The sequence below is a fragment of the Hemicordylus capensis genome, chromosome 5 (genome assembly GCF_027244095.1).
Source record: "Hemicordylus capensis ecotype Gifberg chromosome 5, rHemCap1.1.pri, whole genome shotgun sequence".
Lineage (NCBI taxonomy): Eukaryota > Metazoa > Chordata > Lepidosauria > Squamata > Cordylidae > Hemicordylus > Hemicordylus capensis.
The window spans coordinates 145,962,874-145,986,728 of record NC_069661.1 but is presented as its reverse complement, the minus strand read 5'-3'; the positions used below and the strand labels follow the sequence as shown (position 1 = coordinate 145,986,728).

Here is a 23,855-nt window from a genome sequence, read left to right as displayed (position 1 = left end):
GAGTGAAGTAAGATTAACATATTTGTCTTAAAAAAGAGTGTGGCAAGCAATGGTTGGGCAATGGTATATATTATCTAAAATACAGCAGTGATTTGTTTTTTAGCCTTGAAATACCAAAATAAGGACTGATGACCTCAAAGGCTAGTTCATTAGTAGTTAAAATCTTAGAAAACAAAGAGAATAAATCTGCTGCCTAGTGCAGTAGTATAATGAAGTATTGATTTATAATTATAATCTAAATTACATCTGTAATTAGGATGGAATAGAAGAGAAACTGGGAAGGGATGTGGGATGTGTTGGTATTTTGCCATAGACATTGTTTTTCATATGGGGCATGCTTTTGTGTGTGTGTGTGTGTGTGTGTGTGTGTGTGTGTGTGTGTATTCAGACTTGGGGTTGAGTCTAAGTTTCAGTTAAGCTTCTTAAGCTTGTTAACTTGAATTCAAACTGAGAGGTTCTCCTTCTCTCTGCATATGAGAATGTTTATTAGGGGTGTGCATTTTGGAATTTTCTTGTTTCGATTTGTATCCGAATCGAAACACCCCCGTTTTGTTTTGTACCCAAATTTTCTGAATCCGAATTAGCCCTGTTTTGTTTTGTAGCCAGATTCAAATTTTTTGAATCTGAATCGATTTGGATTTTTAAAAAGGGTCCGAGGGCAAAAAGAGTGGGTAGTGGTGGTAGTGTCCAATGGGTGGAAGCTAGCAGCCAAATTTCAAAGGAATTAGGCAAAGGGCTGATATTTTGTGAATTTTTTAAGTTTACACATCTTTAAGAATTTTCCCATAGGGAATAATGGAGATTCCAGCAAATGTATCGCTTCAAATCAAAGGGGAAAGGGATGACCCAGAGCGGAGTGTGGTGGGTGGTAGTGCCCAATGGGGGAAGGAAACTTCCAGAATTATTTCAAAGGAATTGGACAAAGGGCTGATCTTTTGTGATTTGATGAAGTTTATGTGTCTAAGACTTCTCCCATAAGGAATAATGGAGGTTTAGGTTTCAGCAGCACCATAATTCCACTTTGGGGGCACTGGGGTTGCCCAGAGTGAGGGGTTGTGTAGTGCACATAGGGTGCCAACCACCCCCATACCCACAAGCCCGTGGGGTACCGGGTTTTGTTGTTTCTGAGGTGTTCACTGTAGATTCTCTGGTAGCATATGAGATTTTCAGTGAAAAACAAGAATCCACTCTCATATGCTACCAGAAAATCTACACTCAGAACACCACAGAATCAACAGAACCCAGCACCCCATGGGTTAGCAATCCTTCCCCTGGCCAATGTGGGATCAGTAAAGAGTGGCAAGAAGCAAAAGAGCCAATGAGGAACAAGGAGGGAATTGTCGGCAGGTCAGCCCATGATTTAGGTCACCGATCAGAAGGCTGGAAGGGTGGGAAATTCAAAGAGATGTCAAATACAAAATGGAGACTGACTCTGAGAGCACCACAAAATGGAGTTCCGAAACAACAAAACATTTTGTAGCCGAAACAGGGACGCTTCGTTTTGTATACAAAACTTTTGGATCTGGAAAATGGGTGTTTTGTTTTGTCTAAAAAAACCCACCCAAAACAGGCTGTTTTGGGTACAAAATGTTTATTATTATTTTATTTTATTTTATTTTATTTTATTTCTATACTGCCCTTCCAAAAATGGATCAGGGATGTTTACACAGAGAAATAAATAAATAAATAAATAAATAAATAAATAAATAAATAAATAAGAAAGAAAGAAAGAAAGAAAGAAAGAAAGAAAGAAAGAAAGAAAGAAGTCTCCCTGTCCCCAAAGGGCTCACATTCTAAAATGAAACATGATAGACACCAGCAACAGTCACTGGAGGCCCTGTGCTGGGGGTGAATAGGGCCAGTTACTCTCCCCTTGCTAAATAAATAGAATCACCACATCAAAAGGTGCCTCTTTGCCAAGTTAACAGGGGTCATTCAGAAAATCAATTTGGCTTTAAAAAACCCATTATGGTGGAACATATATAGGAGTTGGTGAGTGAGTATGTGAGGGTTACCCTAGTAACCAGGAACAGAGGGGGAGATTATTATTTTTTTTAATTAAAGGCAGTTGAGACAGAGAGAAGAAAGAGTTGGATTTAGTTTCATGGGAGTAGTAGGTGTGTTGGCCTGAGAGGCGAGAGATCGGTTGGTGTGTATTCTCAACAGGAAAGATTGTTAAAGAGGGGGGGCATTGTGTCAAACTTGAAGGGTGAATGTGTGGAGGCAGGAGAACCAGCAGTGTTTTGGGCAGCTCCTAATAACAGACAAGAAGGTCTGGAGAAATTCACTACATTTACAAGCCCAGGATTAATTACCTCTGTCCCAGTTATCACACTTCCCTATATGTTACATTTTATCCAGAACAGCTGATGTACCTAGTAACTTGGTAAAGTTACCTGGCTCCAGATTGTAACTCATGGCATCCTCAAACAGGTAATGGATAGAGCAAAGACATGTCAAGTTGTAATTTGCAGGTGTGAAATCAGGCAATTCAACCATTTAACAAAGTTAACCCCAGCTGACTTCATTGCATTCATGAGGTGCTAAAATGGTTGAGTGAAGCAAGCTAAGCAAGACAGCCCTCAACCAATATAAATAAGTTAGCATCTGCCATCTTGGGTCAATCAACCAAATTTTAAAATCCGTTCCAAGTAAAACTGTTCGGTGACCTATCTACAGAATGGGTGCCTCAAGTGGCAGAGGGAGCAGGGGTTTATTACACATGTAGACAGGGAAAAGGGGTCCTCCCATGGCCTCCCTGCCTCTCTTACACTGTGCTACTGTTTCCCGGCTCACTAGACTTGATGCAAAATCACTGACACATATAATGTACAGAGTGGCATGGCTTAAACATTTTGCACTTAACTCATGTAACACATGCCACAAGGATTTGCCATCACTCTGCTAGAGTTTCAGGTCCCACAAAGACAGGCCCAAAGTGGGGTTACTGATGCAGACATGCCCATATGAAAACATCACTCATGAGTACTAATTTTGTGCCTCAAATATTAGCAACAGTCATTGTAATAAAACCATAATATAACATCTCCATTGAATGAGCATCATTTTTTGTAATTGTAATAAAAGATTTAATTCCGGGAGTTTTTCATATCTTAAAAGGCTAAAGATATTCCATGTTACCAAAAACTGATAAAAACTGCCTTGGTCGGCCTGATGGATGATCTACAATTGGGAACTGACAGAGGAAGTGTGACTCTGTTGGTCCTTTTGGATCTCTCGGCGGCTTTTGATACTATCGACCACAGTATCCTTCTGGAACATCTGAGGGTGTTGCGGGTGGGAGGCACTGTTTTACAGTGGTTCCGCTCCTACCTCTCGGATAGATTCCAGATGGCGTCGATTGGAGATTGTTGCTTTTTGAAATCTGAGCTTAAGTATGGTGTCCCTCAAGGCTCCGTACTTTCTCCAATGCTTTTTAACACCTACATGAAACCGCTGGGAGAGATCATCAGGGGATTTGGAGCTGGGTGTTACCAGTATGCTGATGACACCCAGATCTACTTCTCCATGTCAACTTATTAAGGAGCTGGCATATCCTCCCTAAATGCCTACCTGGAAAGAGTAATGGGCTGGATGAGGGAGAATAAACTGAAGCTGAATCCAGATAAGACGGAGATACTTATTGTGCAGGGTCAGAACTCTAGAAACAATTATGATCTACCTGTTCTAGATGGGGTCACACTTCCCCAAAAGGAACAGGTTCACAGTCTGGGAGTACTTCTGGATTCACACCTCTCACCTGGTTTCTCAGGTTGAGGTGGTGGCCAGGGGTGCTTTCTATCAGCTTCGGCTGATAGGCCAGCTGCACCCGTTTCTCGAGATCAGTGACTTCAAAACAGTGGTACATCTGTTGGTAACCTCCAGACTTGACTTCTGTAATGGTCTGTCTTTGTACGTAGTCCGGAAACTTCAGTTGGTTCAAAATGCTGCAGCCAGTTTGGTCTCTGGATCAGATCGGAGAGACCACATTATTTCTTTACTGATGGAGCTACACTGGCTGCCAATAGGTTTCCAGAAGATACAAGGTGCTAGTTTTAACTTATAAAGCACTAAATGGATTATGCCCTGGGTATCTAAGAGAGCATCTTCTTCACTGTGAGCCCCACCGCCCATTGAGGTCATCTGAGGAGGTCCATCTCCAGTTACCGCCAACTCATTTGTGGCTACACAGAGACGGGCCTTTTCGGTCGCTGCCCAGAGATTGTGGAATGCACTCCCTGCTGAGATAGAATCCTCCCCATCTCTGGCAATTTTCAAAAAACACCTGAAAACCCATCTTTTCGCCCAAGCTTTCTCAGTTTCCTAAATTTTTAGGTTTTAATTTCTGGTTTATTTTTAAATTGTTACATTGTTTTTAGTGTTTGTATATGTTTTTAACTTCTTTTATGCTGTTGTTAACCGCCCAGAGACGAAAGTTTGGGGCGGTGTACAAATTTGATAAATAAATAAATAAGTATTACCAGTTTTGGTGTTTAGCCTTTTCAAATATGAACAAGTTGTTCTATTAAGAACTAATATGTCTTCTTTCCTTTCACTATCATTACAATGAGACTAAATTTGGTTCAAATTGAGGTCCACAAGTTAGTGCACTTGTACCCCAATAGTTCACACGTCTGCCATCTTAGCTCGGGGAGGATGACATCATCTCAAACCACACCATTGAGGCATACCTATGTGTCCCTACAGCTGTAGCAAATTTGGTTCAAATAGGTTAGGCAGTTCATAAGTTAGCACACTTGCACCTCAAATGTTCATGAATCTGCCAACTTCGATCAGGGTGGATGAAATAATCGTAAGCGACACCATTGGAGTATCCCTATGCGTCCGTACAGCTTTAGCAAATTTGGTTCAAATTGTTTAGTAGGTTCACATATTAGCCCACTTGTGCCTCAAAAGTTTATGCATCTTGAATTGGGGTGGATGACATCATCACAACCTACACCATTGAAATGTCCTTCTGTGTCACTCACTACAAATGGACATAATTTGGTTTAACATGGTTAGACACTCCACAAGTTAGCCAACTTGCACCTCAAATGTTTATGTGGTCGCCATCTTGAATTGGGGTGGATGACATAATCACAAACTACACCACTGAGGTGTCACTATGTGTCCCAACAACTGTACCCGATTTGGTTCAAATTGGTCAGGCATTGCGAAGTTGATGGGAGGACACACACACACAGACACACGGACACACAAAATGCCAGGTGATCTCATAAACCTACTGGAAAGTAGGCTAAAAATCACCAAAATATATGGTCTTTACCAGTTTAGTGATTCTTTACCAGTCTATAATTTAAGATAATTTTGTATATATAAGTTCATCTCTTAGCCAAGCATTCCTTTAATTCTTGATCAACATCAGACTTTGCCATTATAGAATGCACATGAAATACACACAAAGATATAGCGATTCTTTTCATTACAAGCAAAACTGTGCACACCTTGATCAACATTTTCTAAGGTCACAAGGGGCCAGACAAAATTGCTCATGGGCTTGATTTGGCTTGTAGACCATTAGCTGATCATCCCTGATAAAGACCAGATCCAGTAATTTCAAGTGGGAGAAAAGGAAGGCCGCTCCTCACCCCCTTTGCCACATTAGCAGCAATGCTAGGCAAGTAGGGGATGGAGTTGCAGGCCTGGCACTAGAGGAAGGCATGTGGGCTGCCATTTTTGTCCCCTGTAATTTTTGCAGGCGGACCAATTAAATTATGGGAGTACCTGAATAAGCAGGCAATAGGGGGTGTGCACGGAACTGTCTGGCCCGGTTTGGTTTGAGGCCGGACCAGTCTTGAATGGAACTGGGCCAGTTCGGTCGGCCCCCCATTGCCCCCCCCCCCGCCCCGGTCCAGTCCCGGACCAGTCTGTGAACTTTTTTTTTTTTAAAAAAAAATTAAGTCAGTTAAGTACCTGTAGCCTCTTCGGGGGGCTGGCTGAAGCTGCGCGCGGGTGCGCGCGTGGGGGGGTCCACACGGGTTCCCTCTCCCCCCACCGGCCTTCATCATCACTGCTGCAGCTGAGTAAGTAATGCCTTTTCAAGGGCATTTGCGCAAGCGCAGTGGCCACCAAAATGGCGGCTGCTCGATCTTATGGAGGCCCGAAAGGGCCGAAAAGGCATTACTTACCCGGCCACGGTGGTGATGATGAAGGCCAGTGGGGGGAGAGGGAACCTGTGCAGACACACACACACCCCGCGGCTTCAGCAAGCCCCCCAAAGGGGCTTCAGGTACTTAATTGACTTTAAAAAAATTAAAGTTCATGGACCTGCGGGACTGGACCCGGCGGTCCGGTTCCGGTCCAATGGAACTGGGGTGGTGGTGGTTCGGTTCGACCATGAACACACGGACCACCGGACCAGTCTGCACATCCCTAGCAGACGGCTCTATTATGTTCTCCCTCAGTTGCTCTGTGGGCAGTCAAGCAATCAGTCACTGCCGAGTAAGAGAGAAATTGAGGCGGTTGCAACTGCGACCGAATGGTGTTGGGCAAGTCAGGCTAGTGTTTAGCTGCAGCCTGCAGGGAGAAGTTGCTGCTACATATGAAACCCAGCATGGACTTCACCGGACCAGGGGCTTAGTCAGTGTTTGTAAGACAAGAACGGTCCCTTCTGGGCTTTAGCCCATCTAGTTTGAATGTTTCATTTATATTTCTTGTTCTTCCTATCAGTAATCTCTTTACTTAAAAATTGATGGTTAAAGTAAGTAAATAATAATGAATTAAAGTGAGCAAATGATTAAGTACAAGATTTGATAAATTGATGGGCATTTAGATGGATAAATAGGGGTGAATAAATTAATTGTTAAACTGGAACAAGTAAACAAATTGTTAAATTGGGGAAAGTGAATAAATGGACAAATTGGAGTGAGCAAAATGAATTAATGAATTGGCACAAGCGAATGAATTGATCTATTGAGCCAAGTAGATGGGAATGAAGTAATTCCCTGGCAATTAACAGAAGCTGGGTATTTTTAAAAAAGGGGGGGGGGGTCTTTTCCTGGTTAAAGTGTAAAAGGCTAATTTATATTATATAGTATTATATATAAACATGAAGAAAAATATTTTGGCTTAAAAAATACATGAAGAAAAATATTTTGGCTTAATAATAGATATAATTTTTTTAAAGTGAGAAAAAATATTATTAGACAAACAGATAAAGAGGTTCACATGTATTTACAATGTGCAAATGGGAGCGTTCATACCTGAATAAAATAGTTAATTATGGCCCCAAAGAAAGGACATGGAGAAGCAAAAGCAAAAGGGAAGACATCTGCCCTAAGGCGGCCAGGAAGTAATCTTGTAAAGGACTGAGTGTTTCTTTTTCCTGTAACGGAAGTTGCTAGAGCCTCTGACCGAAGCAGTCTCTAGTCTTTTGAATATTTTTTTCTCTTTTTATGCTTTGTAGTTTCACCTACCTCTGAATGGATTTTTAAGTCATTAAAAAGGGGTTTTACTCTGATGCAGACATGCCTCAAGGTTAATTGTTCAGCAACCTACCATGTTTTCTCCCCATAGCTGCATGTGTAGCCTGCATGTGGGAGGTTTTTGTATTTTTCCACTTGGTAAAAGAGGATGAGAGTCTCCCTGGACACTCACCCAAATCCAGGGGGGAGTTAAACTGTGTAGTTAGGGTGTGGTGACAGCGAATCAGCAACTGAGGAAGCTTTTAGTTTTACCGAAAGAACAGTCTTTGTCGAGCAAACATGGAGGGAATGAATCAGCATTTTTCTTTTCCTCACATGGCCTTGCTCAGAGAAAAAGGCTGGACTTAAATCCGCCATTTACTACAGCGTGTAACACATAACATGTCATTTTTGGAATTTTTCCTGATCACCGTCGCTGCCCACATCTGGGTTCTTGAATTTAAGAAACATATGGTACAATTCTGGTGCGATAACCAGGCTACTGTTCATGTAATTAATACAGGGACTTCACAAAACCTTCAGGTCATGGACCTGGTTAGGTGTTTTACTCTACATTGTTTGCACAACAATATTTTGTTTATGGCCAGAAATGTCCCCGGTTTGGATAATAGTATTGCTGATGCCTTATCTTAAATGCAGGTGAACTGCATTTCGAACCTAGCACCTTTGGCCAGGGAGGATACCAACATCTTTTCAGAAGACCCTTTGGAACCTTGGGAGTTAAAGATTGAGCGGGCAATCCACCTTTATTTGGCTCCTAGCACCAGGAAGTGCTATACTGCTGCAGTGCAAGCATTTGCCAACTTAGAAATATTTCAGGTTTGACCGATGTTTGGCTGGTCCCAGTCGAGCATATGTTACACTTTTGCATGCACCCGCAAGATCGTGGTCTGACCTCATGTTCCATTGGTGGTAGGTTGGCAGCTCTGCCATTTGAGGCCAGGTCATTGTGGGTTTCTGATTCAACATCTGATTTCAGGGTTATAAAGGCCCTGGAGGAATAATATATGTTTTTAAAATTTTGAAGTATTATTTAGAGCTGCTATTTTGACAGCCTACTTCGGTGCCATGTGGGTTAGCAAGCTGGTAGCAGCAACTAAGCAGGATGCCTCAAAGGGACGTGCATTTTGTGGGGAAAGGAGTGGAAATAACTATTCATCATACTAAAACCAACCAATGCAGAAAAAGATCAGTGGTTAGATTTTCTGTTAGTACCCCGGCCACCTTATTCCTATTTTAAGCACTGTCCAATTACCTAAGGGTGCAAGGTGATGGGCAGGGTCCATTCTTTAGTCACGAGGATGCTTCCCCATTGACATGCTACCAATTTTGGGCGGTGCTCTGGAAAGCAATTTGTAAAACGGTCTTGATCTGGCCAATTATGGCACTTCTTTTCGTATAGGAGCGGCATCATCGATGGCTGTGGCCAGCATTTCAGAGGCTCATATTAGGGCTATAGGATGGCATTTGTTGGCAGTACAATCGCCCTTTAATGCGTAAATGATGATGGTATTCACAATATTGATATTTCTTTTATTTTTCAGGAATTCTGCGAACTCCTTACCAGGTATTGATATACAGGCACAGTTACATGTTCTGGGCCAGTAGAAGAGCTTGCATGACCAGTATGTGTTCCCAGACGGGCCTTGCTGGCATGGCCGAAGTCGATTGGCTAGGGTGTCACGGAATGACATGGACCGAGTTTTTGCCAGCCCTGTTTAAGGATATTTCTAGCAGGTGAGCTTCCCACATGTTGGTGATTCATTTGGGGGGTAATGACATTGCTTGCTTCATGGCAAAGCTCTCATATTGCAGGCAATAGATGATTTTCAGAGATTGAAAGCTCGGTTTCCAGACCCTGTCTTGGTTTGGTCCAATGTGATTCCAGGGTTGAATTGGTGGTGCCATAGTAGAATCCGATGTTTTAATCAGGCTAGACATGGGGTTAACCACGAGATCAGCTGTGCTGTGGTAGCTATGGGTAGATGTGTGACCCAGCATTCAGAGATTTTGGCTCAGGACATTTCCTGGTTTCGGCCAGATGGCATCCATTTGTTGGACCGTGGTAATGATGTCTTCCTCCGGGTAAACGTAGAAAACTTGTTCAAGGGTGGGGTAATGGTAAAGTGTGCCGTTGAGTCGGCGGCGACTCGTGGAGACTACAGAGTCTTGTGATGGTCTTTGGTAGAATACAGGAGGTGTTTACCATTGCCGTCTCCTGTGTAGTTTGACATGATGCCTTTTAGCACTTTAAGCGGGGCTAAACTGAGGTTTGCCTTGCTTCTGTGGCAGTTGAGTGCAGGTCGGGGTACGTTAATTGCAATGGTGCTGGACTGGAGGGCTGTTGTGGTGAGTGGGAATATGGAGGAAAGTTTGGTGATCTTGCGACTCTCAGGCTGGATCCACTCTGATGCATGCCAGCGAACGCCGCTCAGTGCCTCGCAGCCTGGGTTGGCTGGTATGCATCCCCTTGATGGGGGTAACCTCATGGTCGAGATGAGGTTTGGACTGGTACTGAGCCGAATCAAAGCCCAGTCCTTCGCCTTCCTTGGGCATACCTCTTATGAGATTGACCCACACAGGGGATACCCACACTTTAGTTCAATTCCTCATTGCAGGTTTTGTAATAATTTAATAAAGTGGCCCTAGTTTCTTCCAACTACAGGTGTCTTATCATTATTTGGGTCTGGGTTCACAATTAGCCTTACAGTGTCCCAGATATTCAGGTCAAAAAAGAGAAAGGTACTATGATTAAAAATAAATAAACTTTAGTTCAACATGTACCTTAACATTCTGCTCTAGGTGATGGGTAGCTTACAAAATTATATCAAATTCTCTATTCTCCTCCATGCAGTCATGGTCTGAGCAAGCTATGGAACAGAATTTGAAGCTTTGCATATAATTCACAATAGCAGCTCAATTTGACTGGGGTCATATGCCAATAACATACCAATAAAAGATGTGCCGTCGAGTTGGTGTCAACTCCTGGCGAACACAGAGCCACGTAGTTTCCTTTGGTAGAATACAGGAGGGGTTTACCTCCTTTGCCATCTCTCATGCAGTATGAGATGATGCCTTTCAGCATCTTCCTATATAGCTGCTGCCTGATATAGGTGTTTCCCATAGTCTGGGAAACATACCAGCGGGGATTCAAACCGGCAGCCTCTTGCTCCCTAGGCAAGTTACTTCCCCACTGTGCCATTAGGTGGCTAATATACCAATACAAAGAGGCAATATATTCTCTGATACTGCTTGTACAACAGGTATCCTTGACATAGCCAGGACTCATAGCGAACCAGACTTTGTAGCAAAGTAAAAATCTTAAATTGTGATCAAGATAAAATTTGACTTCTACATTTCAAGATCATTTTAGAACAAAATATTTGGGAAGAACATTTCTTGAGCACCACTTTACATTTTATCTGGAAGCAATCCACAACCAGTGTAAATGAGACCTACTCTTTCCAATCATTTAAACAGCTGAAAGAGTGAGTGACCCTATGCTATACCAACCATCTATTGTTATTGATTTTCAAGACAAAACGGATAAAGTGTGCAGTGCTGTAATCCAATCAGGAGGACACAAAGAGAGGGATAAGCGTATGATACATAATGCAAAGGAAAGAAGAGAGAAATGATCTTTAACAATCAATTCTCCATGAAAAAAAAAGTTTATTTTAAACAATTGTAACTAATTACTGCACATTGCCCAATGCCAGTATTTAATTTCTTTTATCTAGTGTAACCTTTCCCTCAACTGATTGGTATTGAACACACTCTTACAAGTAATGTAAACTGGACAGAAGTATGGAAATGAATGTGATATAGTTTTCATTTTAAAACAATATAACAGTGATGAAATTAGGGATGTACACAAGCCGTTCGGGCAGCTGCCAGTGGGGCACGAGCAGTTCCCTTAAAAAGCAGATAAGTGGCTCTTTACCTGCTCGTCCACCACCCCACCTCTTTTCCGGCAGCGGTGGCTGCTCCTTTTGAAGAGCAGCTGCTGGCGGAAAAGCAGCTGGGCAGGGATGAGCAGGTAAGGAGCTCCTTAACTGCCTCTTAAGGGAACTGCTCCCTGCCCCACTGAGCCGGTTCAAACACTGGTGTCTGAACCGGTTCAATGCTTTCCAGAGGAGGTTCCGAACTGACTCGTGCACATCCCTAAATGAGATGTGCATGACAACACTTCACAAAAGTTACAAAATGGCCTCTTTAACGGGCAAAAGCAGGATGAAAAAATAAACTTACAAACTTACAGACAAGTAAGCAATGCAATCAAACATTTCAGTGTAAAACACCAAAAATGCTCTTTTTGGCATAGCAGCTGGTAACATTTAAAGCCTTAAATACACTAGCCAAACAGAAAGTAGAAACAACTGAGAAGGGTAAAAAGAAAATGAGGGGAGGATTTATATATATTTTTTGCTCGTTGGCTCCTCTCCCTTCTCAGTTGGTTCTACTTTCGGTTTGACTACGGTTTTTAAGTGAAGCTTGAAGTGTTACCAGCTGGGTGTTTTTCACACAGTAGGCTTTACAGCGAGCTTACTGCGAGGCTTTACTGTGAGTTTGAAGTTCCCCCAAAAAACCACCACAAAGAGTAAGAGTTTTTTTAACCCTGGATATAAATCAGACTACACTCTAACTGGCAATGACAGACCCGAAGTGTGTGTGAAGTGCTCCCTGATAGCTTGCAGGGACTTTGGGGTAAATCTGGTTGATATATGAACACGCACCCTCCATTCCAGAGGAGATGTGAGCTAAAAGCCGTGCTTGAAAATTACCCTGGTATGCCAAAAAGAGCACTGATGATGGTGTTTTACACCCAAATGTTTGCTTTGCTTAAATGTCTGCAAGTTTATTTTAACATCTTGTTTTTGCACACTAAAGAGGTTATTTTGTAACATTTTAAAACATATATTATAAATATGCCCTATCGGTCAACTTTGGTACCATCAAGAAAACTTTGAAGGCCATTGATATTTCAGCAACATCTTAAATGTTGGCCAGTCACTTCTCTCTCATCCTAACCTACTTCACAGGGTTGTTGTTGTGAGGAGAAACCTAAGTATGTGGTACACCGCTCTGGGCTCCTTGGAGGAAGAGCGGGATAGAAAATGTAAAAATAAAATAAATAAATAAATAAATAAATGGGGGGGGGACCACAGAAATTACTGCTCTCCTTTCTACTTTCCAAATCACACAGCTTTATATTTTAATCTGAATGGCACAAAATAAGCCCAATGTGTGCCTGAATGGCACAAAATACATTAATGAGTGATTTACAAAGGACACAGGAGTCCCTATGGTGGCACTGACACTTCACAAAGGAGGTTTGCAGTCCATCCTGATTACTCCCCCAAAGTGTCATTTCTTACAATAGCTGTTATTAGTGCTGTGGATTTACTTTTTCTAAACAGTTATGAGCATACCATGGGTACGCATAACTCTGCATCTTAATTTGGTTGTGCTCAATTCTGAGGCCTGGAGTAGATGTAGAGGCAGAACTTCTGGTAGCAGAACAGATAGCAGTTTCAGACTTACACAGACTCACAAATTCATTTTTACCTGTGCACCCTTCAGAAAAATACAGGAAAGCCCATCTTATGGCATTGATCACTGCAAATGCATCAAAGTGCGTTAAAGTTACTACTGTAACTAAAATCTTTTATTCATTTACTATAGTTGTGTACTGGCTCTCCACAAGCTCAAAGTGGATCAAATTAAAATTAAATATACTACCAAAATCATCACACATATTAAAACCATTAAACAATAAGAACTTTTTGCACACTTGCCAAAGTGGTTTACCACCACTACTCTACAAGAAAGTAGGGGACTGTCTTTGTTCTTCTCTTGCTCCCTTGGCTAGAACAGCAGGGGTGTGCAGACTGTTCTACATTTATTTATTACTTCCTTTTTCTCAGCCCACCCATGGAGCCAAGACTGCAACTTGGCAATTTTCTTTAAGTTCTAAGTGAAATTTATATCAGTGGCTTACAGCTAGCTCTACTTACTCCCATGCAGAAATGCCAACTATTAAGAATGCGTGCATAAAGAAAACAATGGAAATCACGGAATCTATAATTGGTGTCATAACAGCAATTAAAAAGGAATCCTTGTGTGTGGCTTATAAAAATCATACAAACCACTGTGATGCCTGCAAAACATGCTATACCTGTACGGGAAAGGAAAATTGGCCAAACATGATGATTCTCCTTTTAATGGGAACTACGCAAATTGGAGCTTTCTACTTTCGACAGTTTCACCAATATTGAATTGGAGAGAAGGGAGGGAAATGAAGCTTTCATGAGGCTTAGATTCAGTCAACTTTCTCCTTCAGCTGCCCTTTCTGTCTTTCGAGGCTGCTAGAAACTTATATTCAGCTCTAATTCTGTTGATGGAGCATTCCCTTCCTTTCATGTCATTTTCAAGGATGAAGCACAATACCACACTGCTCAGCATGAAAGGTGGTATGTATGCATGAAACACTCCTTGACCTAGAGGAAAAACTGTGGGGAAAGGCTATTGTTGGCATATTGCGATGGAAAGTGTGTGTGTGTGTGTGTGTGTGTGTGTGTGTGTGTGTGTGTGTGTGAGAGAGAGAGAGAGAGAGAGAGAGAGAGAGAGAGAGAGAGAGAGATTTTCAAAGTTGAAAACCGAACTCCGTGCAAGCATAATCTGGATCCCAGAAGAATGCTATTCTTAAAAAATAACAATATAACTGTATTATTGATTAACTAAGCAGAAACGATCCAATCAAATCCAATCAAATGTTTAAAAGACTGGGAGGGAAGGCTTTCAAGCCTTACACCTGTTTCTGAGGTGCTGACTATGGCCAGGAATGTTAACCTAACATAGGTTGATGTGACAATTGTGCCTGTTCTTCAGTAGGGCAGACCTGAGCAAGGACACCAGCCTTTGTTACATCTAGACTGGTTTACGATATAACACGCTCTGTGAGGCTGCCTCTGAAGACTACGAGTTGGTTCAAGATGCTGCTGCAGGAATTCTGAGTAGTGTTCATTGTTTTTGAGAATGTTATTGCACTATTGTCAGGGGCGTAGCAAGGTTGGAGTGGGCCCAGAGACAAGATTTTAAAATGCCCCCCCCCAAAGTCCAGGGCCTCCGCACACCCCAGGCCCCCAAGGATTTAAGTCTGATATTCCAAAATAAGTATGCTGCCTGCAAATACATTTCACTGAATACACACACACACGTCACAATATATAGTGATATACATTGAGTACTATACATTTGTATTACTTTTAATGCCTAGAACACACTAGAAAGATGAATTATTAAAATGGGCCCCTCGCTGCAGATTAGCAAAGGAGACTTTCAACCATGCAGGGTGAACCTATGTTTGTTTTCTCAGAATTCTGAACAAATTCAGTCAAGTTTGATTGCAGGAGGTTTTTCACAGGAGGCTTTTAAAGCCCTTTAAGACACATCTCCTCTGGAATGGAGGTGCTGCATTCACATGTTGGCCAGATTTACCCTGAAGTCCCTGCAAGTTATTGGAGAGCAGTTCACACACAAGAAAAATAAAATAAAAGCACCACACATGCTTCACAGTTCTTACTCAGACCTTCTGGGTTGCAAAACAACTTGAACATAAGTGCATTTATAAATGAATGAATGAATAAATAAAACTAATAAATACTGTTCCAGAAGTTTTTGCAATTTTCTGCCATGAAACAAGCCACTTATAGGACTTTTTAGATAGTTTTTTTAAGTCAGCAAATTTTCCAAGCTGTTTCAAAATAAGTATTCAGAGACTTCTCGGTCCCTCCCCCCCCATATCCAAGCCCTATGGCAAGCAGATCCCTATATATGGGGGGGCGGGGCGGGAAAGGTAACCACAAAAAGGAGTTCACACTCTACCTGGCAAATGCTGGTCTGGGTTAAGCAGGGCAGCAAGGGGTCTTCTGCTGCAGAGAACACTCTGGCTGCCTCCTCCTTCCTGGCTGGCTTGGGCCCTACTCGAGTTCAGGCTTCACTGCGGCCTACACAGAAGCCTCCTTGGAAGCCCCGCCCACCCGCCGATCAGCTGAGAGGCGGGAGAAAAGGAGCTCTTTGCAGCTTGCCTGCTGCTTCGATTGCGGGCCAGCAGAACAAGCAGGAGAGACGGCGAAGAGGGCAAGTGGCTGAGAGGCTATGGGGCTGGGCAGGGGGCAATGGGGAGTCACATGAGGTGCCTCTGGGGTGCCCCTCCAGGCAGTGGGGCCCCCAGACAACTGTCTCCCCTTGCCCTATCATTGTTACGCGCCTGACTATTGTATCAACTGGTCTTATATTTCCAGGTGCAATTCAAAGGGATTGTAATAATCTTTAAAGCTCTAAACCCGGGGCAGAGCCACCACTGGCGAATGGGTACAAGGAACTGGGGCCTCGCAGCCCCAGACACACACCCCACATCTGACAGCAGATGCGGGGGACATTATTTCACTCCCAAACGAGTTGTGCGGCCCCGTTTGGGACTGAAATCGGCCTGCACTGCATTGGCAGCACAGCCTAAGTGACTCTCCCTGCCTTTTAAAAGCAGAGGGAGCTGATGCTGGCCTCGCTGCCAATGCAGTGGGGACGATCTCCCCCCCCCATGGGGCTACACCACCCCATTTGACCATGCCCCCACGTCTGTGTCAGGCACGGGAGCGTGGCTAGCTGGCACCCTGTGTCTGATGTCAGATGGAGAGGGTGGGGCCAGGGGGCCTCAGCGGAGGCTGAACCCTCCCTTTGAAGGCCTAATCAGATATGGAAAAGCAGCACAGGAGTATTAATGAATGAATTAGGCTTCACCAAATGTATGGAGTAAAATCATAGCACTGCTGTTGCGTAGTTATTTTTATTGCTGCTGTTTGTATTTTGACTTACAGTATTGTAGTAGTAGTAAGTAATAGTCACTAAGTAAATAGTAACTATTGCTAATAAATAACAGTAACTAACTAGATAGTAAATACTGATTGTAATGTCTCTTGCTGTCTTTATATTTGTACGTTTCTTTGAGTACATATTCTTAATTAGAAAAGTATATACCGGTAGTACATTAATATACAAATTAGACAAAAACAGACAAAAAGCTCTGTGATGCACATGGCCATGGCACCTATTAGACAGCTCTATTTTTAATGGTATACTGTTGCCAAGGGATACTGCATATATTAGGCCTGGGAGGTCAAATCACTGAATGAAAAATGCTTTGATGAGGAAAAGCCCATGACTTCTAGAAAGCAAGAACATTAGAACTGCTGTGCGGGGAAATGCCATTAAGATGTTCTTAACCACTGGACTTCCCTAACAAAAAATTGTGTTAGTTATCCTGTTAACTTCACATAGCTAGGGAAATGGTTAGCATTACCCCCCTGTGCTTCATTACTTTTAATATATGTTTATTATTAGAAATATAAAGTGGCTGACATACAGAATGCAACAGTGCAGTGAGAGAGCAGCCTGCCAGCGTGGTGTAGTGTTTAGAGTGCTGGACTAGGACTTGGGAGACCCGAGTTCAAATCCCCATTCAGCCATGAGACTTGCTGGGTGACTCTGGTCCAGTCACTTCTCTCTCAGCCTAACCTACTTCACAGGGTTGTTGTGAGGAGAAACTGAAGCATGTATTACTATGGGCTCCTTGGAGGAAGAGTGGGATATAAAACATAATTAATAATAATAATAACAACAACAATAATAGAACTTCCCACCTAAGTGTACAGGTGAAGTGGGAAAGTGACACTAATGCCTTCCCCTTTGACAGGAAGCCCTCTGGACCACCCAAAAATATGTATTTGGGGGTTACACATTGTAAATGGAAGATTTACAACTGCCTATGGTGGGCATCCCTAAGGCAGCACTCTCCTCCAGCATGATAGTGCTCAAGGAGGGCAAGAATTTGCTCTCTAGCTCAGAAGTTTGCAAAAATGAGACCCCAATACACAGATTTCATGAAGCCTCTGCTCTGTACTTCAGGAAGAACCATTACAATTAACTCCCGCCTGGCTAGGGCCTCTGTTTTGTGGGAAAGAGCTCTATTAAGTGAGGTATTAAAGAAGTTAAAGACGGAATTAAAGAAGCTAAAAACTAAAGAAAGCTTCAACAAGCTGTTGAGGGCTGGTGAATTTTTGATAGATTATCTTGTGGATCACCTACAATTCTCTGCCAGATCCATGACTTCAGAGGTAGTTGTGTGTAGAAACCTTTTTGGCACAAACATTGGGAAATAGGCAACAACAACAAAAACTAAAGCCAACCTATTTAGGGAACAGGGGAAACACTTTGGGGAATCCTTTAGCACTCTACCAGTAGTAAAAAAAAAAAAAAGGACAAAAAGAGAGTGCTCCCCACAATCCAAAAGCAGGCTACAAAACCCAAGAAAAAAGGGATGCCATTTATTTTGTTCCTAAGATCTATTTCTTCTCAACTCCCAATTTATCTTATACTCTTATAATGTCTTATACTCAGAAACAATTGAGGAGAGCTGTCCTTGTAGTAGAAGCAAGTATGACTTGTCTCCTTAGCTAAGCAGGGTCCACCCTGGTTGCATATGAATGGGAGACTTGATGTGTGAGCACTGTAAGATATTCCCCTTAGGGTAAGGAGCTACTCTAGAAAGAGCATCTAAATTCCAAGTTCCATCCCTGGCATCTCCAGGATAGGGCTGAGAGAGATTCCTGCCTGCAACCTTGGAGAAGCTGTTGACAGTCTGTGTAGACAATACTGAGCTAGATTGACCAATGGTCTGACTCATTATATGGCAGCTTCCTATGTTCCTAAGTCACCTTTTGCCAAATCCTATCACAGAGGTAAACAGTTAATCCTCCCTCAACCCGATTCCTGAGCCTCACCTACTAGTGGAAGGCTGCAGTTTTTCTTTCACAAGTGGAAATTGATGTCTTCACATCAGGAGGGTCCTGGAGACACTATGGGAACTGTATGCTCTAGTACTCCAATCCTTTACTAGGGCCGATTTTTCTCTTTCTCCATTGTCCATACATCTGGCCAAACACCACAGAGGTCTGGTAGTGATCACTCATTTTTTTAGACATTGGTAACATCATACAGCCAGTACCATCTTCAGATAGGCCCATGGGTATATTCTCTATATTCTACACCAGGCCCAAGAAAGATGGAGGTTGGAAGGCAATATTAGATTTCAAGTTTCTCAGATACTTCCTTATAATATGAAAGTTTCAGATGGCGCCTCTTTGTTCAGTTGATGCAACAACTGATGTAACAAAGGTCTAGCTCCTCTTCCAGGTTGAGAACAACATTTCTAAGGTTGTCAGCCACCTAATGTCACAATGGGGAAATGGCTTGACTACCATGCCCAGAGGTTGCTGATTTGAATCCCTGCTGGTATGTTTCCCAGACTATGGGAAATACCAATACTGGGCAGCAGCAATATCGGAAGATGCTGAAAGGGATCATCTCATACTGCACGGGAGGAGGCAATGGTAGACCCCTTCTGTATTCTACCAAAGAAAACCACAAGGCTCTGTGGTCGCCAGGAGTCGATGGCACACTTTACCTTTACCATATAGAACAAAGTGATTTGGAAACAAGAATGTTGCCTCACAAAGATGAAGGTTGATGACCACATCACAGCAGGCATCCTGTAGAATGCATTAATATCCAGGGCCATTCAAAACAGCCATGTCCCTCCACTGAATAAGCAGTGATGCCTCAAGCATGGTTTGCTCCTTAGAACAGTAAGCTAGGAAGATGTAATCCAAGATCTTTTTTTAATGATAGATCTGAAGACCTTCTTGCCCAAGGACCCCAGCTTGTAGGAGGCAAAGTGACTGTAAGATTTCCTGTTTTTTCATGTCCTATTTATATAGATTCAAACATACAATTTTTGCCACTTTTTCTCCCTATCACAAGATGGAAATGGGCTAAAATTCAGCAGGCCAATCACTTGCCTATGACTGAAAAAACATATTAATCCTGGACAAGGAAAAAGCAACTATACCCAGGATGTTATGTATAAGTCCTTTCTCATAGAAAGGGTTCCAACATTGCTGACTCACCATCATAGTTTTACTATGAGAAAATAAATCTTCCCAGTCAACTCCTAAAAGGTATTTAAGAGGGCTAGTTCAGATGATATTTTGTCCATCAGTCAACTGCACGTAATAAGAAGGTGTTTGCATTGTAAGCATGCATGTCCTTCCCCATTTCCCAGTGAGCTTTCCTCAGTCACTTGTGGGCAGGGGCGTATCTAGGGTGGGGCAGGCAGGGCACGTGCCCCAGGTGCCACTTGAAGGGGGGCGCCATTTCTTAAAATTATGTTTTTTTAAAAAAGGCTGCCGAAAACAAAATGGCCACCGTGCATGCTCAAATGGCCTCTGTGAGGCCCTAGGCCACACCAGGTCTCACAGAGGCCATTTGAGCATTTGTGGTGGCCATTTTGTTTTCAGCTGCAATTTTTTGGAATTTTTTTTTTTTTAAATGGCCACTACACATGCTTAAATGGTCCCTGTGAGACCCTAGAGGTCAGCAGGGGGGAGGGGGAAGCTTTGCAGACCCCCCGCCAGCCTTTAGGAAGCCCCCCAAAGGGGCTACAGGTAATATTTTTTTAAAAAATAATATAATATAAGTCACTGTACACATATTCAGATATGTGACTTGTAAGTGACCTTCAGACTTGTATTTTTCCACTGATATTATGGTAACGTTATCTGAAAGATGGGTGTCAGATGTTTGGACAGGGGGAGCAATTTCAATGCTTGCCCTAGGCGCTATTTTCCCTAGATACGCCTCTGCTTGTGGGATGGTTTGGCTTAGACAAACCACTTCCCCCACATGATTAGGAAAGGTGTCCCAATGCACCAGGAGCAGGGGAAAGGATTATGTGCTTATGGCACACACACATCCTTGGAGTTAATTACAGGGAAATAATTTTGCAAATTTCTCCCAAGCATGAGCTACAATTTATTCTCAATGTTCTCCTCATGGCAATAGATTTGTCACTTAGATATCCCTCGACCACACACACACACACAAACACACACACACACACACACACATTATTTCCATGCCTAGGTTAAGTGTCTGCTTTCCCTCCTCCCATGGCTGGCCTCTAAAAAAGACCCCCCCTCCCCAAACCATGTGATCACAAGAAGTTCTTCAAGCAAAATTTTAAGACTATTCTGTATAACAATGAGAACTTCAAACAAACAAAAACTTGTTAGAAACCAAATTCACATGAGATACTGGAGCACAATGGATATGCACAATATTCACACCTAGACATGATAAAATTTGGTTTTGATTGTTTTATTACTAAAGTGCTTCTGTACAGAAGATATCTAACATTAAACTAACTGTATCAGAAGAGTGTCCTGGAGTATATAAATTGAACCGAGTCTACTAGTGGCCTAAAGACATTAAAATATATATACTCACTTAAATTAATTACTATAGTACAGTAATGAAATTCTCTAAAGAACAGAGCAAATGCATACATAAAACAAAACCTCTGTATTAATCAGCTTGAACTCCAGTGGCAAAACCATACTCTGCAGAGGTCCTGAAGACATGCCCCATGAAACAGTTGTGATTCCTCTTAATTTACCTAAGCAGAATTATACACTTAGCAGTTGATCCAAGCATTCCCAGGGCTATAGAGAAGCAATCACGATTCACATTCTTACACTATCACAGACAGAACTCATGACTATATAAGAGAACCAATGTGATGGTTGAAAATTTCAAGCACAATTCCACCCAGGATTTCTTCTATTTTGGTGAAGAGCCTGGTATTAACCAAATACCTTGGGTCTGAATTCTCTTCTTTCACTAGTATTCTGAACTCTTAACTCCAACTTCACCAGCTTTAAACTAGCAAAAAACATAGGTTGACATGATGAAGAAACTTACTCAAAGTAGACCCAAGGACAAGTTTGGCAATACCTAATTTGTCCCTTTTATTTCAATGAAACTACTCTTGAGTAATTTTCCTCATGTCTAGTCATGATTCTGTATTTTTCTGTGAATAATGGCCAGTGATTTTTATGGCTGTAGAGAAGAGAAGTACACTGGAAACAATTTATGTTGCCAAGACTGCAAATTACCTGGGTAATACCTGGCGAGGCCTGTTGCGCTGCCAAAAACTTGCCAGAGCAAGGTTGAATCTTCATCTTTGTTCATTTTGAAGACTTTATCTAAGGCTCTGGTCCAGTTCAGCTCATTCAGTACTATTGTAGCTGGAAAAGGAGGAGGGAAAAGACATTTGGTATTACAAAGCCACTTTTTCTTATCACACAGCCAGAAGATATACCCCAAAAAGTAAAAGGTAGATTTTTTTATTTTGTTTTTAAGGTAAAAACACAATTATACTGGCTACATGGCATATAGTGAAACAAGATGGCAGTAATTTCAATACTGAGATTTATTGGTACAGGTACTATTCATTATCTTTTGTACTATTGAGCAACAATTTACATTTTTCTTAGTAATAGGCTTTTGAGGAAAACTGTTCTAATGTTTTTTCTCTATTTTTACATGTTATAATTATCCCAACGTATCACTGGCTACTAAAATGTTATAAATATGAACTTTCTGAAAAAGAAAAGAAAGATTGACATATGACTCTTAAGTACGATAGCATTACCCCTTCCCTCCCCAAGTACTGCGTCATCTGTGGAAGAAGGCTGGTATTGCTGTTTGCCCATTTCTCAACATTGATGTGAGGGAGCAGGAGAGACCAAAACAAGACAGACCAGACCAATAATATATCTCCCGTCTCCCCCCACATTTGATTCAGAACGTAAATCCCATACTGTGCAGGACACAGCAGAGGGGGCAGTGACTTACCTCAATGACAATGCCATAAAGAGAGACTATGAAAGAGGGAGGACTCTCTACACAGTTCTCTACCTTAGAGCCATATGCGGAAGCTACTGCAGCTGCCACTGTATTGCCAAGAGACAGCTGATGGGTCAAGGTTCTAGATGGTCTTCTAGATCAGGGATTCTCAACGTTGGGTCCCCAGATGTTATTGGACTTCAACTCCCATAATTCCCAACCAAAGGCCACTGGGGCTGGGGATTATGGGAGTTGAAGTTATTGGACGTTGAGAATCCCTGTTCTAGATGGTCTCACTGAGACAACAATAAGCTTTGATTAATGGTTCTGGAATAGGTAGCAAGGTGAAGAGCCCTTATCTATCCAGTCCATGGTGCCTCCTCTGCAGCACTGTTCAAACACTCAAGGCAGCTAACAAAGTCAAAATTATTATATGCTATTTTACCAAATTGTAATAGTAGCATAGCCATGTAGATTAGATGTCCAAATTTAGTTGATAATTAAATTTATCAACTGACATCTTCCCAAAAGAAGTTAACTACTTTTTAACTTCTAGGTAACCATGGTAACCATGGCGCCTACGTAACCATGTGTCAGAGAGTCAAAGAGCAGTGTGGCCCAAAAATGTAATGACAGAGCAGTTAAATGTCTCATATTTATTTCAACCAATCAACCCTTTATCTGAAGATCCCGAATCTTACTCACACTTCATGTCATATTTGGTGGGACTCTCCCGAGTTCACATACTATTCACAGGTAAATCAGAGAATGTAACTATCACCTCTGTGATCACAGCACGTTCACATATGAAAGCATAAAGCAGTACCATAGATTATGTTTTGAGTTAACTTCAGCAGTTAACATAGGTCCCCTTTTCTGAGGAGATGCTAAATTAATGGAACTGGTTCCACAGAGACCAAGGGCAAGATGGAGGGGGGAAATACAGCATTAAATTGTAACATTAGAATTGTTAAGCTGAGTTGGGACCAAAATTCAAGAGACTGCTCATTATTGTAAGTTAACCGTGTTTTCATGTTTATGGATGTGATCATTTGCAGAGAGATCAGCTGTGTGTGTATTAATATTCATGAGCTGGGCCAGCTTCAGCATTAACTTGAAACACCAGAAAATTTATATTCATAAGCATGATCAAATAAACACTAAGTGGCCAAAGAGACAGAAATACAGATTCCTAAAAGTGACCCTAGCCAATTCTTGGGCCACTCACACAAAAATTAATATTAACCTGTGACACATTTTTTTTAAGCAAATGAGCACTGTTGGTATTACAGGACCAAGCCCACTTCTGAACAATAGTGCACTAATAATCTATGGAACAAACAATGAAGCTTAATTATTATACTGATAAATAGCTATTCCTTTCATTCTGCTTTAATCAGTCATAAATGCATCCCTAATATCCAAAAATAACTCAGTCACACTAGGCAACAGCTGGCATTCAGTTAATTGGAACAGAACAAGGTTTTATTTGTCAGATGGAGCATTATCACTTTTCCTTTGTCTTCTCTGATGGTGTTTTGAAACTAGGAGGAAAACAGGTTGCAGAGCTGGAAAACTATATATTCATTAACAAAGGATTAA

At 42.0% G+C, this 23,855-nt stretch overlaps 1 protein-coding gene across 8 annotated transcripts in view; it reads right to left on the bottom strand.

The window, feature by feature from the left end:
* Positions 1-23,855, bottom strand: part of CACNA2D1 (calcium voltage-gated channel auxiliary subunit alpha2delta 1) — a 642,096-nt gene that overhangs the window by 192,658 nt on the left and 425,583 nt on the right. For all 8 annotated transcript variants that reach the window (XM_053252730.1, XM_053252724.1, XM_053252726.1 and 5 more), the window contains one exon: positions 21,521-21,652. In XM_053252730.1, the coding sequence (XP_053108705.1) occupies positions 21,521-21,652 (132 nt within the window). The remainder of the gene's footprint in view (positions 1-21,520; positions 21,653-23,855) is intronic.